Source organism: Rhinolophus ferrumequinum, chromosome 5 (assembly GCF_004115265.2).
Source record: "Rhinolophus ferrumequinum isolate MPI-CBG mRhiFer1 chromosome 5, mRhiFer1_v1.p, whole genome shotgun sequence".
Taxonomy (NCBI): domain Eukaryota; kingdom Metazoa; phylum Chordata; class Mammalia; order Chiroptera; family Rhinolophidae; genus Rhinolophus; species Rhinolophus ferrumequinum.
Genome location: NC_046288.1, coordinates 51239064 through 51256634, shown reverse-complemented (window position 1 = coordinate 51256634; position 17571 = coordinate 51239064). Strand labels below are relative to the sequence as shown.

General features: G+C 38.5%; 1 protein-coding gene across 1 annotated transcript in view; it reads right to left on the bottom strand.

Moving 5' to 3' along the window:
• DAPP1 (dual adaptor of phosphotyrosine and 3-phosphoinositides 1) overlaps positions 1–17571 on the bottom strand; it is a 50944-nt gene that overhangs the window by 19683 nt on the left and 13690 nt on the right. Inside the window, exons 2-3 of the mRNA XM_033106662.1 lie at positions 12569–12691; positions 8453–8586 (exon numbers count right to left, since the gene is read on the bottom strand). Coding sequence (XP_032962553.1) covers positions 8453–8586; positions 12569–12691 — 257 coding nt within the window. The remainder of the gene's footprint in view (positions 1–8452; positions 8587–12568; positions 12692–17571) is intronic.

The following is a 17571-nucleotide window of genomic DNA, read 5'->3' as shown; positions in this document are numbered from 1 at the left end:
CTGTTGGACCGTGGAGGAGAGGGGGACTGAAGCCCAGGGATCAACGCAGCTCACACATGGGAAAGAATGTGAAGTTTTGTGATTTATCTTCAAAGTTGATGCCAAATTTTCATCCTATTCCATATGCTGAGTATGAAAATAACTTTTTAAAGGATGCTCTAGGAAAATGCACCTACTCAATCCTCTTTTTGCAGATAACCAGGAATATTCCTGTCTGTGCTAGTTTCTTATTGCTGCTGTAAAAAATCGCCACAAATGTAGTGACTTAAACAACACAGATTTATTATCTTATAGTACTGGGGATTGGAAACCTGAACTGGGTCTCCCTAATGTAAAATCAAGGTATTGGCAGGGCTGCTTTCTTTCCTTCTGAAGGCTCTAGAAGAGGGTCCATTCCTTTGCCTTTTCTAGCTTCTAGAGGCTGCCTACATTCCTTGACTGGTGACCCTATTCCCCCCATTTTCAAAGCCAGCAACAGCGGGTCAAGTCCTTCTGAGGCTGCCATGTCTCTGGTTTTCCCTTTTCTGCCTTCCTCTTTCACTTATAAGGACACTATAATTACAGTGGACCACCCAGGATGATCCAGGATCATCTCCCCATCTCAGCATCAGCTGATTAGTAGCCTAATTCTATCTGCAAGCTTAATTCCCTCTTGTCATGAAACATAACATATTCACAGGTCTGGAGAAGAGATGTGAGCGTCTTTGTGGGGGGAGGGGAGAGCGGGGCATTTTCCTGCCAAGCATAGTATCAGTCCCTGGGAGATAAGCATAGCCACAGGGGCCGGTTGTGCTGCCATGTAAGGATATCTGGGCTGCTGTTCTTGCCTGAGCCTGCAGTGCTATAAACAGTTGGTATTATAAAGTGATTGCCTTTTCAACAGGCACATTTACAAACTCTGAGAGCCCCTTCAGAGCAGGTGTGATTCCAAATTTACTTTTGTATCCCCACCTCCTGAAAAAGTCTCTGACATTTGAAGAGTGGATGGATGGATGATGGATGAATGAATTTCACAGTAATTCAGGTTTAAGGCAAGGAAGAGCCTGGGGTGAACCAGCCTACAAGGTCCACAACCACTGTGGCCTGGGACAAGGACAAGACAACAACTTTGGGCGTGACTCTCTAGACCTCCGTTGTGGGAATCCAAATTCCATTTCAAAAGCCTCTCCTAAAATTTAACCAACAAAAGCTAAACTGAGGGAAATGATATTGCGTCAACCAGGAAAACAGAGTTGACTATACAGTGACTTTAGTAAAGACTCTGAATGAGGCTAAGTTGAATGGTGGAATGAAGAACATGACAAACTACTTCTAAAATGATAACTTTCACTGATAAAAATCTGGCCTCCTAAAAGACAGGTGTCCTTAGCTGACCATTCTGCCCAACCAAGGAAGGGCCAATATACAGACTTCTTTGTATGGCTGCTAGGCCTATGGCGATTTCCCCTTCTATCAAGACTGTCCCCATCCCAGTACGGAGGCAGATCCCCACAGACCCTGGCTCCTCCCCCGAAACACCTCACCTGGGCTGCACTCACTGGACTCACTTCCCAGGGATCTGCTTAGTTACTTCTCTGGAGAGAAGGTCCACTAACTTTAGTTTCTGAACTACACGAAGAAACTGGTGTTTCCTGCCTTTGATGTGAAACCTGGTTTCAGAAACCTTGGTAGAGGTACACTTTTCAAGTTTTCAGAGCAGGATCTAGGCAGGCATTTCAGTTTGCTGAAAGCTTCAGAGTTGCCATGATTACTGCGCTGATTCCTTATTGTCTCTTGTTGTTCAGCTTGTCCTTAAGTTCTGGGAGGAAATACTCAAATCCTTCCAAAAAATTCTATTTCTCTCCCTGCACTCCTCTTAAAAAAAAAAAAAAATTCAGCTGTTCAGGGTTGGTTTCTGTGATTTGCAATCAAAAGAAATGTCTAATGTGGCCACTACAGACTCATAATTTCCACCCAAGTTCCAAGACAGTGCCATGACTCCATAGAACAAGAATCTGGGTTAGTGATATTCAGACCAAATTGACTCCAGCACTTGGTTGGACCACTCAGATAAAAGGCAACACAGGAGGCAGGGCTGGTAGAGGGAGAAGAGAGAGGAAGATTAGCAGCCACGGGTCTTGGAAACATGGCTGCAATTTTATTTCAGTTTCTGAACTGCATAAAGCAGACTATTGTTTCCTGCCTTTGACTGAAGCTTGGTTTCAGAAATGCTTGTTGGAGGTAGGTACATTTTTGAGTTGATCAGAACAGGACCAAAGCATACATTTCAATTTGCTTTGTCTGAACTATAACTTACAGGACACTTACTCTGTATGTGATACTGTGAGATTGCATTGAAGGACTCGTCTTGTATTCCAGCAGGAAGAGTAAGAACAGTCTTAAGCCCCAGACACTGGTTTGATAACTGAAATAAAGTGTAGTGCAAAAGCACACATCGCTCCTGAAAGGGAAACTTTTGTTTGAATATTCTTTTATGAACTAAATCTAGTACTTACCCATCAGGTTCCCCAGCTGGACTGTAAGATGTTTGAGGGTGAGGATGGTATCTGATTCCTCACTATATTGTCAGTGGCTAATAGTGCCTAGCTCATAGTTGGCACTCAATACCTATCTGATGAATTAAATTAAAATAAGATCACATCCATCCATGTTTCATTATTGTCCTCACGCTCAGAAAACAAGCTTTGCAACTGGTGGGTTCCTCTGTCTCTTCCTGCCAATGGGAAGTAGCTTTCTAGGGGGCGGTTTATAGAAACATTCAAGATCTTTCTTCTTTGCAACCTGCTCTGCAAATGGACTTTAGCCCATCATAAAATGGTGATAGTTAAACCACCTTCATTTACATATGAAGGGACTTTAATATTTAATTTCCAGTCTCAAGGGAAAAATATACTGAGGTAGGAGAAACAGATAACCAGGGCAAGAGAAAATAAATAATATTCTGTTAAAATATCCAAGTCAAATCAGGTCACTCTTTTTAGACTAGTCAAAGATTGATCTGCCTTTCATATGAATCCACTATACAACGGGCTTAAAATTTGGTGAAGTCATCAAAAACACTTGATAAATACAAATTCAGTTGTCCCTAAACTAACTCTTCATGATATAATAATATACAGTTCTTGTGTATAATATGATGGGATGAATTATCATAAAGGGGCTTCATTAAATGACAATAGTGATTATTTATGCCATACTAAGAATCATTCTAAATGTCTTCCATGCCTATCTCATTCAATGTTCACAGCAAGTCATGGGTTTTTAAGGTATGAACTATTATACCACCAGCTCAATTTTATAACATGATGAAACTGAAGCTCAGAGAGGTTACATAAATTGCCTGAGGACACACAGCTGGTGAATGAGAGACAGGAGTCGAATTTGGAATTTGTGTTTACTCATTATTCCACATATTGTTCTCGGCTTTGGTGTGGTCACCCCCATGGAGACTCTCTATGGCATGTGAAATGCTGTACTCTATCTATTGTGAACAAGACAGCGTATGCATAAATCAAAATTCAAAGAAATGAATTCTTTAGGAGGCGGCTTCAGGAAAGGAGATGTGAGTTTCTGCCTCAACGTTTCTCAGTTTCTTCATTTGTAAGAAGAAATTAAATAGTCTGAGATCTCTGCCCACTCTAACATTCATAAATCCAGTTAAACACTGAGGTCCAATTGAGAGGCAAGAAACTTTAAATCTTATTTTACTTTCTTGTATTTACATAGACTGTTTTATAGTCTTTTGGGAAAGACATGAACGAGATGGGCCAAAGTATTTGGGGGATGTTTTCTTTTTATGTTTTAAGATTTCCTTTAGTATAATTTTTCAAATGGCAATTTAAGTAGATAAAATAAGAACAGCAACAAATACAAAGGCAGAAGTTCAAATTGATTCATATTCTTTAGAGCAATGGCTTTACATCACATACCAAAATATTATTATAGACCTTAGAGACAGAGGGATAGGACTAAAACACGTAGTGTAGCCCTGCCATATCCTACAAACACTATTATATCACTGTAGCAGAGATTCTTCCAATGCAAATCCATTTAAGGCCATGCTGTGCTGTGGCCATATTATACTATAGTGTTACCATGAGACCAGTTTCAGGAGACAGTAAAGTGAGTGGAAAACATCTATGCTTTAGACCTAAGTTGCCCTGGATTCCAGCCTCAGCTCTGATACTTACTATCTGTGCAACCTTGGGCAAACAACTTAAAATCTCTGAGTTTTGATTTCCCCATCTGAAAATGGGACCACTTTACACATTATTGTGGGTGGTTCAGAAGATTAAATAATTTGATATCTGTCAAAACATCTAATAGAATGCCTAGAATTTAGTAAACACTCTACAAATGTTTGTTTCATTCTCTTCCTTGCCTGCTTTTTCCTTTTTCAAACACACCTCATTACAAACTAAGAAAATATATTATTTTGGCAAACATACATAAGTGAGTCCTGCTCATGGTTTGGCAAAACTCCAAGTTGCCACCAATTATTTTCAGAAATATCACACCAATTTCAAGTTAAAATTAACTTTACCTTATTATTTTAAAATACTATCTGGGTAAAATGGCTGGCCTCACAAAATAAAATAACTGTAGCAGTTATCAAGAGGTTGGGAATCCCCACATTAAAACAAAAAGAGAAGTGGAAATTTGACATTTTAGAAAGAACAAGATAGGATCTTCAAAACTGAGAACCAATTATTATAAAGGGTTAGCACAAACACAGCACTTATGTTATAATTTTTCGTGCTGGTTAGCTCATTAAATTCACAACAAAGTAATTCCTATGATAAAGCACATATGACAGTTTCATACACGTAAGCATTGCAATAGAAACAAAAGGTGAAGGGAAAGGTAATTTTTCTTCTAATACTAGTTGGGCATTTAAGCATAAAGATAAATGCTATTTACATTTTTAAGAATATATATATGAAACTTAACTAATTACAAGAGGATACAGTAAAAATTAATAATGAGCCAAACATATCCATATTCATAAAAGTCTCAAATTTCCAAGTCTATTCAAATTGAATTCAGAGGCCATGTACAAATACGAAGAGAATTTTTCTATGTTATCTTACTATTACAAATTACAGGGAAATTTAATGTCAGAAATTTGCTGGTTGTGGGGTTGCCACGCAAGCTGCAATGCAGGCCTTAGTAATGGGATACCCAGCATCAAAGGTTGTGGATAATTATTAGCACTTTTTCTTTTAGGTGCTGGGATGTAATGGAACAAAACTGACAAAAATTCCTCCTCTCAAAAAGTTTAGGTACTAGTGCAAAGATTTTTTTTTAAGTGAATTATACAATATATTGGAAGATAAAAGGACCACTGAGGAAAATAAAACAAGAGGGTGCATTGTATATCTCTATAATGTACTATAATGGGAAATAATTGGGTGCTAAGAATTACAAACATCTTAAGAATGTTTATAGGTATAAATAAGAAGAATTTAGAGTGAACAGAAACTTTAATGGAGATCAGAGAGATTAAATGCAGATGATAGTAAGAGTATTGGGGAAATTATAGTAATAGAATGTTAAGGTTGTCAAAGGGTTAGATTTGCTTTAGGAAACGTTCGTTCTTCAGGTTAGGAAACAGAAATCCTGAAAGTTTAAAGAATAGACAATAGGAATAGAATAGGAAAAAAAGATTTCTAAAATAGTATTTATCCTTTTAGGCTAACAGTTTTACCTATCCTGAGAAAATATTTTCTTATGACCCAGAACCAAGTGATCTGGGATTCACTCTGCTAAAGATATTATATACAATTATAAAGCAAAAGTGTAAGGTTGTTAGTTATTTGGAGAGCTTCTCCATTGCCCTCAGAGGTAATGCCTTTCCTGCCAGTGGATGAGTGTGAGAAAGTTTCTCTTAAGTAAAGTCACCCTCCAGGTCCTGCAGGCTAAGGCTGGCCTGAGTGGGGCCTGGGCTGCCAGGGGTGACCTGAAATATCCAGTTCTAGTTCTTCTCATTCTGGGAAACTGGAGGTGAGAAGCCTGGCAGGCCTTCATCCTTCTGCTGGCAAGGGCTTCCCCTGGTGATCTTTAACCTAACAACAACTTTAAGAAGAATTTGCCCTTCACCTGATGGTGCACAAGGAATCATCAGCCTGGTCACGGGGAGCCAACACCAGGACCCCATTCTTAAATGAACAAGAGACCTATTTTTAGAAGGTAGCATCCCAATTTCCATTCACTGTTTTTCATGGATCAGAGTGCTGACTTTGGCTTCTGAGGACCTTCAGGACTTCAGAGTCATCATGACTTCAGCCCGTTATCTTATTTCCTGAGGCCTATCACTCCCAGAGGGGCAAATTAGGAACACTCCTCTGTCATGGGTTTTCCCCCTTGTTCACAGGCTCAGTAGCTTTGCCTTCGTCTGGATGGAACAGATAAGAGGGATATTTCATAGAGTTAGTAGAATCTAACTCAAGGGTTGGAAACCAGTAAGTCAAGTGCATATCCACCAGCACCATAGTCCTGTAGCAGGGGTTCAAACAGCTGTAAATTCCCTACTGAATAATGAATAGAACAGAGGAGATGCAAGGGAGAAGATAAAAATCTTAGTTTCCTGAGTTTTATTGCAATAAATAAAATAATTATAGTAATGATAATGATATAGCAAGCTATAGTTTTGGAGAAAACGACTATAGGAGACAGGATTAAAAGTCCTTATAATCTCTAATGCATTAATCTGAAATCTTCTTTAGTTAGATTAATGTATTTACAGGGAATCTTAACATGTCTCAAATTTAATGTCAAGGAGCCTTTACTTTGGAGCAGTCTTAGGTGATCCTCTTGCCTGGTTATTAGATCAGTGCCTGAAAGGTTCAAGCAAAAAGCACTGCATTCACTTTGATCTTAAAATGTTTTGAAACCTGTTGGTATGCAGAATGTGTACTTTTTCCATAATTTCAAGAAAGTTCAGGAAAGAACCCAGAGTGAAAATAGGGTCTAGATGGAGAGTGCAAAAGAGGGAGCTGATTTTGCTTGGAGAAAGAACAGGCTGGAAGATAACAATTATAATGGCTTTGAGGAGTTTCTATTCGTAGTCATGCATTCATTCATTCACCCAAAGTGCCATCCACAGTACCAGGACCAGGGGGACATGAAAAAGGACAAAAATAGAGGCAGACAAAACGAAGTACTTGGCTTCAAAAGTCTCTTCTCCATTGCCAGTGACCAAGAATTGAACAAAAATGAGTATAAGGTTGGACACAGGTGAGAAATAACTCTGAAGTGAAGGGATTTGAGAAACTGAAATGTAACAATAAAAATGAATACATCCAACATAACAATAAATACGTCCAAATAAACACATCCAAAGTAATAATAAATACATCCAAAATAAATACATCCAAAGTAACGATAAAAATAAATACATCCCTACCTGCCATTAGTTTATGAGAACTACTGCTGGTTAAATGATGAAGTAATTTTCAGGACTGACTGGGAGAATTTCCAGAATTTCCAGAAAAAAAAAAATTCTAGTTTGGAATATTCTATTAGAGAACTTGTGTGGTCAGTATAAAGTAAGACAAATATTTTGTGGTTTTCACTGTACTTTTTATCTATACTCAATACTGTATGGTTCATATCAGGGTCTATCCAGGCCACATAACTCGCTAAAAAGGAAAAGCCAACGGTGGCATCTCTTCCTACCACACTGAAATTAACAAAAAGCCCCATGGTCATGTTTACCGAGAAAATGAGTATGTAAAAATTCATAGTAACCAGCTGAGTTATTAAGTTTTGAGTTCCTCTTGTGCCACACGTTCTTTTTTTTTAACTTGAATTTTCCGGTTTGACTGTAACCACTCAAACAGGAAAATTCAAATTTTTCTGGTCACAAATAAGTCCAGTTTAAAAACTTACAAGAAACCAAGACAAGAAAAACAGAATTTTATGATGAAATGAAGGCATTGCTCACGAGAGCAATTGCTAGTCAGTATTTTAAATATTCAGTGATCTTTGTAGACATTTAAGTATGAATTTTATTCTTAAAAATGCTCAAAATTATCTTTTATGTGTCTCTCCAATATGCAAACTACCCATACCTAAAATTATGAGGAATCAAAAAGTTATTCCTACTTTTGCTATTTCTTTGTTCATTGTATATATTATTAAAAAGTGAATAGATTATTTTAAAGAAATTGTGAGCTTTTAATCAATCCTTTAAACAATATTCTGAAAAAAATTATCTATTTTGTGCAAAGTACATTTTCTTCTAAAGATATTACTGAAATAATGAAATACATATAAATATATATAATTATTAATGTAGTAAATGGCACAGTAATTGGAAGTAATGTTTCAAAACATCCAATTGCTTGTCATATGCACACCATTCAATAGAAGTGGCAAATCTTTCATTGAAATCCACCTTGTCCCTCCTCCACTCTGAAACAACGTTTCATAGGTCAAGTTCATAACTTACCTGTCTCGCTTCCAATCAAAGGCTCATTTGCAAAATGCTTAACAAAATCCTTCAAAGATGAGAATTCATTAAAGCCAAATTTAAATGAATATCCGGTATATTCAACATGAAAGTGTTTGACAGAGTCTTTGGCTCTGAAAGAGAAAAAGAAATGTTTAACGTTGTTTAACAAATGAATATCATTTTTGAAGGGAAATAATAACCGTAGGTATGAGTATCACTATTAAACCCTCCTAACAACAGAGAATTATGATACAATCATTGAAATCACCGGCATTTAAAAACAAATTTTTTTATTAGTTTCAGGTGTACAAAGCAACATACTAGTTAGACATGTACACCCCTCACAAAGTGATAACACCCTCCCCCAAGCTACTACCCCTCTGACATCGTATATAGCTGTTACAATATCATTGACTAGTATCTTCCTTATGCTATACTCCACATCTCGTGACTATATACATACACACACACGTATATATATATACATATATATGTGTGGGTCTATATATATATACACACACATATACATATGTATATATATTTAATTATAGTTGACATACAATACAGAAAAAAACTTGTTTGCTAAATGGGAGGGAGGAGGGAATGGGAGAGAAGGTGAAGAGATTAGAAAGTGTAACTTAGCAGACAAGATGTCGTCATGGGGATATGAAATACAGTATGGGGAATATAATCAACAATGTTGTAAAGGTGATATAAGGTGCCAGATGGGCACTGGACTCATCAAGGGGATCACTTCATAGACTGTAGATGCCTGATCAATGCGCTGTACAACTAAAGCTAAAGTAGAAGCCATTGGCAGTTTTAAAGCACAGTTTCCCTTGGCAGTGTACTGTTCCCGTTTTTTCACTCTACTGAAGACAAGAGACAAATCTCCCTGTGTATTCTCTGATTTACTGAAAGAGTCCTTGTACATTAACCCCCTTGAGCGGCCATGAGTTTAAGAAGGGCAGGGAAGAGCAATGATAGAAATGACCTGTCACACCTTCTCCAAATTCTCTTCTGTCCTTTCCCTCCTCCCTTCCTTGTTTGGGAGTCAATCTGAATTCTGCTTCTGTCACCTAATTAGTTATGTGAGCCCAGCCCTTTTCCTCCCATGCTGGTTCCACTGCCTACTGACTTAAATACCAAGTTTCCTACATTGTCATTTTCCACCTGACTTTTGGAATGAGGAAGAGCATTAAATAAATTATAAATTATATATGGTATGTATACTTTGACTCCCAGTATTGCTCTTCTCTCTGTGCAGGGCATGCTCCAATTTTTGCATGTATCAGAAATCAGAATCACCTGGAGGCCTTGTTAAAACCCAGATTTCTGGGCCCTCCCCACTGAATTTCTGATTTAGTAGTTCTAGGCTGGGGCCTGAGAATTTAGAGTCCTACCATGTTCTCAGGTGATGCTACCGGTCTGGGTACCACAGCTTGCCAACTGCTGCTCTAGTCTAGCTGGATCTATAATTGTCCTAGGATTTTGTCCCTTAGTTTACACAGTTCTCTTCACCTGCAACTTCTTCCCCTTTGTTTCTGATCGGTGTCTGTTCAAATACCACCTACTCTGTCAAGTATTGCAAGATTCATCCAGCTTGAGTTACTTGCTTTTTTTCTTCTCAACAACTCAAGCACTTTCTTTCATGTCGTTCACTGCACTCCACTTTGTAGAGAGGTATTTTTAAATGGTCTTATTGCCCATGTGAGGCTATACTTCCTGAGCACAGGTCTTTGAATCTTCTACAATACTTGTCAAGTGATTGGCACAGAATGAATGCTCTTAATTATTTATTATTACTGACTGATTGAATGAACGAGTAAAAACAGCTCATTCTACTGAGCTGGTCTGTGGTTTCTGTCACCTCTGCTGGTAGGTTTTTCTTTTTTTTAGCATTTCCAAATGCTTGTGATGGAAATTAATAATTTATATTTAAAATTTTATATAAATGTATAATATATGCCATTTGTAAGGGACTTATGATCCAATTCTTCAGATAAGACATATATAGGTGAAAAGTTAACATTCTTTGATCCCATAATTCCACAGGTTTGTTTGAGATTTTTGGGAGAGCCTTGCAATAAGGATATACAACCTAACCAGTTGAACTTCTAACATTTGCTGTCGATCAGAAAAAACACAATTCCTCCTAAACAAAATTCAATTTTTGATTAAAAATTTTTTCAAAAATGTTGTTTAGAAAATTTGTAAAGAAAATATAGCAGAGTAACATAAAAACGTTAATTTATGTTTGCTTTTTTTTCCTATGACCCTTTTATTTACCCCACCACCTTCCCACTTATTTCTCTCATTCCCCTTCAAGTAGACTTCCTCTAGACTTCCAATGATCCTAGGAATGAAAGGTTTGGCAGGCAGCATTCTAACACTCAGCCCCTGGAATACATACACCTTTCCCTAGTTATTCAAAAAAATGCTAATGTAAATGCTGCTGGAAGGGATTTTGCAGATAATTAGGCCCCAAATCATTTCACTTTAAAATAGGGAGATTGTCTGAGTGGGCCTGACCTAATCACAGGAGAGTTTTGGTAAAAGCAGAGAGTTTCCTGTGGCTGGTCACAGAAGAGGAGTTCAGAGAGACATGGTCTAGCTGACCTAGGAAAAAGCAAACATCCATGTGAACTGCCTATGGGGGCCACGTGGCAAGGAACTGCGGATGGCCTCTAGGAGCTGAGAGTGGGCTCGGCCTCATAGCTACACGGGAAATGGGGAGCTCAGTGCGACAGTAGCAAGGACATGAATGGAAAGGAATGAAGAGGACAGGAGGGAATGAAGAGAAAGGACACTGAGTCCCAGATAAGCCACCGCCTTGGCCAACATCTGCATTTTTCTCTGGTAGAAGCCTGAGCACAGAATCCAGCCACATCATGCCTATACTTTTTTTTTTTTTATGCTTATAGTTTTGATATACAAAAACTGTGAGATAATCAATTTTTGTTGTTTGAAGCCATTAAGCTTTTGTGTAATTTGTTATGTAGCACAGAAAATATGGAATGCCTCAAGTCCAAAGAGAAGATAAGAAAATATGTTAATTCTGGCTTTTGAGCTCAGCTCAGAGAAGCCTGTCATTAATTAAAATCAAAAAAAAAAAAGGTTGCTGAGCTGGATAGAAAGGATAGAAACGAAGTTTCAGAGATAAGGGAGTTGCTGAGTTAGTGGCAAGGAGACCTGGACCATGTGGAGTGGGAAAGAAAAGAGAAAACCTTCAGCACGAGGGACTGCAGCATGAAGGGAACCTGTGACTTTCTTTCAAGGACATATGGAGGCACCATCAGAACAGTAATAAAATAGTAACAATTTGAGGTTAAAAAGGGATGAGTGGCCTAGGGCAATTTCATGGAGTCTTCTCATCCCCAGATGGAGCCAGGGGCAACTAAATGCCCCTGAGCCCACAAAGACTTGCTACATGCCAGCAGAAGCCAAGGTGACAGACGCTGACAGACCAATGGCTCCCTCTGATTATCTCATGGGTATGTCAACTTCTCTGGTAGTTCAGCCAGAAGGAAGGGGTGAAGAGAGAGACTCTGGAAGGACTGGACAATTACTCTTTTTGGCTGGGTATACCTGGTAAGGACTACATTAATTCAGGGGAGATGGAAACTTGAGAGAGGAGGTCAGTCCATTTAGACAAAAAAATTGATAGTTTCAGTATTGCCTGCTTTAGTTTGTGATTATGAAAGTTGCACAGCCACAAATCACTCTGATTTTCCAGAGGAAGCAGGGACTATTCAAAGGGCACTGGGCGAGCGTTCAGGATCTGGATTCTGATGCTATTTCTGTCGCTGATGAATTGGGTGCCAGACACTTAACGACTTCAGATTTCAGTTCCTTCATCCGTCAAGCAAGAAGTTTGGATTAAACAATTCATAAAGACTCCTTCAATTCTAACATTTCCCACACTGCCAATGGAAGGAGCGAGAATGTTTTTTACAGTCTCACCCCTCAGAGCTTGGAATCCTTGGCTCTGCTAGTCTAACAAGAATCAAGAAAATTTTGTTATATGGCAATTTGAGTGTGATGATAAAGTCAATGGCCATGTAAGTAAGAGATGGAACTATCTTGAATGCACAGGGTCTTTAAGCATCCTACCTCACGGAGAGAGAGTACAGCCCAGTCCTTTCATTGCTGTCCCTCAGAAGGTAGCTACCATCACATCCATTTGAAAGGAGAAGAGCCTCCGCTGCGTGACGAGTGAGGTTGCCGTGATACCACCTAGGAAGGAGAGAACAGTGCTTTTACTCAGAGCAAACCACAGAGGGACTCTTCCCTCACTGGCATTTCCTCTCAGAGATTACCTCAGCAACATTCCCCACATAAGTAGCACAGAGACCACGCTTTCAGCCAAAACATCTGGACCAAGAAATAGCAGCGCGAGGCTGAAAATTCATACGTTGAAGTCCTAACCCTCAGTACCTCAGAATGTGACGTTATTTGGAGGCAGGGTCTTTAGCATGTTATAATGAAGTCATTAGGGTGGGCCCTAATCCAATACAACTGTGTCTTTTTGTAAAAAGGGGACATTTTGGAGACAGACTTGCAAACAGGGAGAATGGCATGTGACTGTGGTGATGACCATCTACAAGTCAAGGAGGGAAGGCGGAAACAGATCCTTCCCTCACAACCCTCGGAGGGAACCAACCCTATTGACACCAGACATAATCAAGGAACCAACTCTATTGACACCTTGATTTTGGGCTTCTGGCCTCCAGAACCGTGAGACAATAAATTTCTTCTATTTAAGCCACCCATTTTGTAGTACTTTGTCATGGTAGCCCTAGCAGACAAACATACAAAATTTCTTTGTAAACAGAAAAGAATTTCAAAGTCCAAGTCAAAAATAACCATAAGAATAGGCTCTCGCCAATTATTCTTTTCCTTTCTTCTCTCTCAGTTTCTTTTGCCAGTGTGGTACCACCTTTTGCAGTGTAGAAAACCACTGAGCTATTATACTAGAGTCCATTGTCATGAGTGAAATGAAGTTGAGTACAAGGAATTCAGATGTTTTATATGGAGACGCAAGCTGCATCAAACAGTCTTTCAAACTGACAACTATCTGAAGATCTGGGGAAGTCCCAAGGAGATTCAAATTGACGTATGGGTTTAAAAAAGTTTGTTTTAGAAAAGATAACATATATCCATGGTAGGAGAAAAAAAATCCAAATACCATTTAAAAGAAGACATAATGAAAATAAAGCTTTTTTCCCCCACCTTTAATCGTCAGTCCCCCTGTTTCTTTCTCCAGTGTTAACCATTTTCCTGTGTTTCCTCATAAGAGATATCGTATGCATCTAGAGGCATTCGGATATGCCCCCTTCCTAATTCTATGGAAATAAGAGCGTTCTAGGCACACTGTTCTTCACCTTGTTCTTATCCCCTAATGACAGATTTTTCATATTCTTTCTAATGACTTGGTGGAGGCAGTCCAATGCAGTGATTAGAAAGGACTGTGACCAACAGAGTCTGTCCTTAGTCTCTATCCAGGTGAAACTGCATGCTAGCTGTACAAGTTACATAACCAATCTGAGCCTCAGTTTTCTCACCTCTAAAAGAGGATTAATAATAGTCACACCTCCTGGGTCAATTGTGAGTACTGATCACATTGACACACATATAAATGGTTAAAACATGGGTTGCAAACAGCAGATCTTAGTACACATCAGTTGTTCGCATGAAACCATTGAGATCCCCAAAGCCATAACTTGTGATGTGTTCTGATGCATGATTTTCTTGTTGCTCAAATATAATTTTTTATTACTTTCAATTTATTTCAGATAACAGAAAGCTAGGTACCAGGGGTAGTTGCTACTGCAAGGGACTCACAGTCCAGAGCAGTGGAGAGGAAGGGGACACAGACAATTACACAAACAATGTCAATGACCTCAGTGAACGAAGGACTGTTAATGAGGTGTGGAGAGTGTACAAGAACTTTACAGAAGAGCCCGGCTCTGGGAGCAAAGGTGCTATTGTCAGGAGCCACGCTGGCATCCACTGTGACATCACCATGGTCGGAAATTTTAGCCTGATCATAAATAAAAAGTAAACGGAAGACCATCTGTGGAAGGAAGTTTCTACATAGGTTTCCAAGCTATCAGTTTTCTAAATCTGCATTTCCTAATGTGTGTTTCTTTAGCATATTTCCTCTTTGGGGCAGAGATGCCTCCATCCTGTACTAGAAATGTATCTGCTAGCTGAAAGTGATGGCAATGAAAAACATTTTATAAGAAAATCCATTGAGTTATTTACCCACAAAGCAGCTTCATTCATTGAACTGATTCACAGACAAGTTCAAATCTCAGTACAAAATGCTTCAAAAGGACTATTGGAACCTGAAACTAATATAATGTTTGTGTCAGTTATACCTCAGCTTAAAAAAAAAGACAATTGGAGGAATTAAAAGTGAAGCTTTAAAAAAACTTCAGGCTTGGCTACAGCCCAAATTCTAATTCTTTTGATAGGTGAAATCTCCACAGGGTCACAAGTTCTTAACTACCTTTTGCCAATAATTAATTTTTGATTGAACATGTCAGAATAAGATTAATTTGAGCCAATTGATCACGTATTTGAAGCAACAAAATTTGATGAACAAAATTCTAATATGTAAAGGATTTGGACATTCCTCTGGACTCTTTCCAATGAGCTCTGAAGTCTGTGTTTAAAGCATTTACAAAATTCTTCTGATAATTACAGCTTGAAGGCAGTTTTTACTAAGAAATTTTTATGGTAATCTTCTAAATAATAGCTATATACCATAAACACATAAAAATACTTGAGCATAAAGCAAGAAGAATCACATTGTGCTCCAATTTGGAACATCTCAGTGAATGTTAATTTCTGGATGTCAGCTTGGTTGAGTCGATCTTGATGTCTGTTGGATTTTGTGGAGTCCTGGGCTTGGGTAAACCTAGGACAGAGACTGCCACACAGCCACCGACACTTCATGATGTCTATGGGGCAGGGAGACGCCTCATTACCCAAATAGCTCTTACACAAATGCCTAAACTTCCTCTTTTCATTGATTTAAGCATTTCTTTCCCAGAAACTTATGATGAGTATGTCTTTCAGGGAAGTCACTAGAGATCCAAACAACATTACATATTCTTTGTAGGAATGTATCTACTTGTGTCCATGAAGAACTAAAGGTTGAAAATACAGTAGAGTGAAGTTGTCAGTGTCCCCATAATCAACCATCTCTACCTTCTATCATTCAGCTTTATAAATCTTTATTATTAAGCTTCAAATCTGTGCAAAGCATTGTGCAAGGCACTGTAAGAGGAAGGTCAAAAGGGACAAAAATGGAAAAGCCTCACGCTGGGCTTCAGAAAGTCATTAATCTAGTCAGGAGCATGAGACAAATACTTTGCAAACTATATACCAAAGAGTGAAGTACCGTACTTCCTTCCAGGAAGAAAAATCAAGACAGTTCCCTGAATGAGCCAAGATCTAAGTAGGCCCTGAAGGACACATACATTATTTTTTAAAGTGTGTATAATTTTTTTCCGATTATAAAGTATATGTAGTAAAAATTAAAATGTATACACATACAGAAGAGAAAGTAAAAGTCTTTCACAGAAGAGGAATTATGTATTTCAAATAAACAGTCTTACTACCAATCAGAGAAATGCAAATTAAAACAACAATGTGCTATTTTCGTTATCCACCCGATTGGCTAAAAGAGTTAGACACTATTAAGTATTGGAGAATCTAGGGACAATGGACATTATCATCTACTGTTGGCAGGGGTATATGTTGAATTTAGCATAGGTAGTGTAACTGAACATGCACAGGTAACCAGGGATTCCACTTCTTGCATCTACCTAGTGGAACACTCACACACAAGTAGAAGGAAAGATGAACAAAGGTGTTTGTGGCAGACATGTTTGGGAGAGTAACAATTTGGAGCCATTTTAAATATCCAGTGACAATGAGACAATAAATAAAGTTGAGTGCTCATAAGATGATATTCTGTGAAAAGTTAACCAAAAGTGTTTGAAAAGTTGTGAAAGCATTTTGGGTTGTCAAATAATGAGGCCAGGGAATTGGGCACTACCAGCATGTGGTGAGGGGGTGCCAGGAATGCTTAACATCCTACGAAGAATGATGCAGTTCTGAACAACCAAGAATTGTCCTGCTCAGAATGCCAACTGCACCCCTACTGAGAAACACTGAGGGTGTTGGATACACATAGCAAAAGGTGATAGATCCCAAAACATACTGTTAAGTTAGAGGAACTAACTGCAGTATGATACCACTTAGTTTTTAAAAATCACCCCTTTTCCCCCAAAACTACACAACACATATATGTGTACATATAAAGATATGCAAACATGTAAAATAAAAGTCTGAAAAAAATATACATCAAACTCATAAGTATGGTTTCCTTAATGGAAGGAACCAGGGTTGAGGGTGTTGCTAAAGAAGATTTCAGTTCGATCAATTTTTCCTAATGTAGCTCTTCTAATGAAACCAGTAACAAAATAGATTAATGTATTTGTTGGGTAACTAAAATTTGGGGAAAAAAAGTGTTAATTGCATCCTTAATCCAACTTCCAGAGATAACCCTGTTAATAATTTGCTTTATTTTTTCATTTATTCAACTACAGTTTATTGAATGTTGGAATTGCCTCAGCACTTGGGTAAAGGAGAGAGGGGGAGGGAGGGAGGAGGAGAGAGAGAGAAAAAAAAAAAAACAGGGTTACCCTGCGTGTGCGCAACAGCGACTTTTTTTCTATTTGAAGTCTGGTGGGATTTGGAGAAAGAATTGTTCAGGGAGCTGTTCCATCGAAGGGAATAACCAGAGCGAAGGCTTAGAAACAAGAGAATGCCAGGTGTGCGTAGGATCAGAGCACTGCACAGTGGTGTGAGTAATTCAGGTGAGTGTGAAAGGGCAGTGATAAGGCCTGTTGACGTGAAGCCAGGAGACGGAAGCTGTGTTGGGCGTGGCATTGGATCCCTACAGGTCCTTGGCTGCTGTTTTAGAGGCTTTACCAGGCTCTTCTAACAGCTCATTGCATACAGTCCTAATCTCAAGGATCTAAATTTCCTGTAATTAGAACTGTGTTTAAAAATTTTTTATTTTGTTATTATGATTTTTA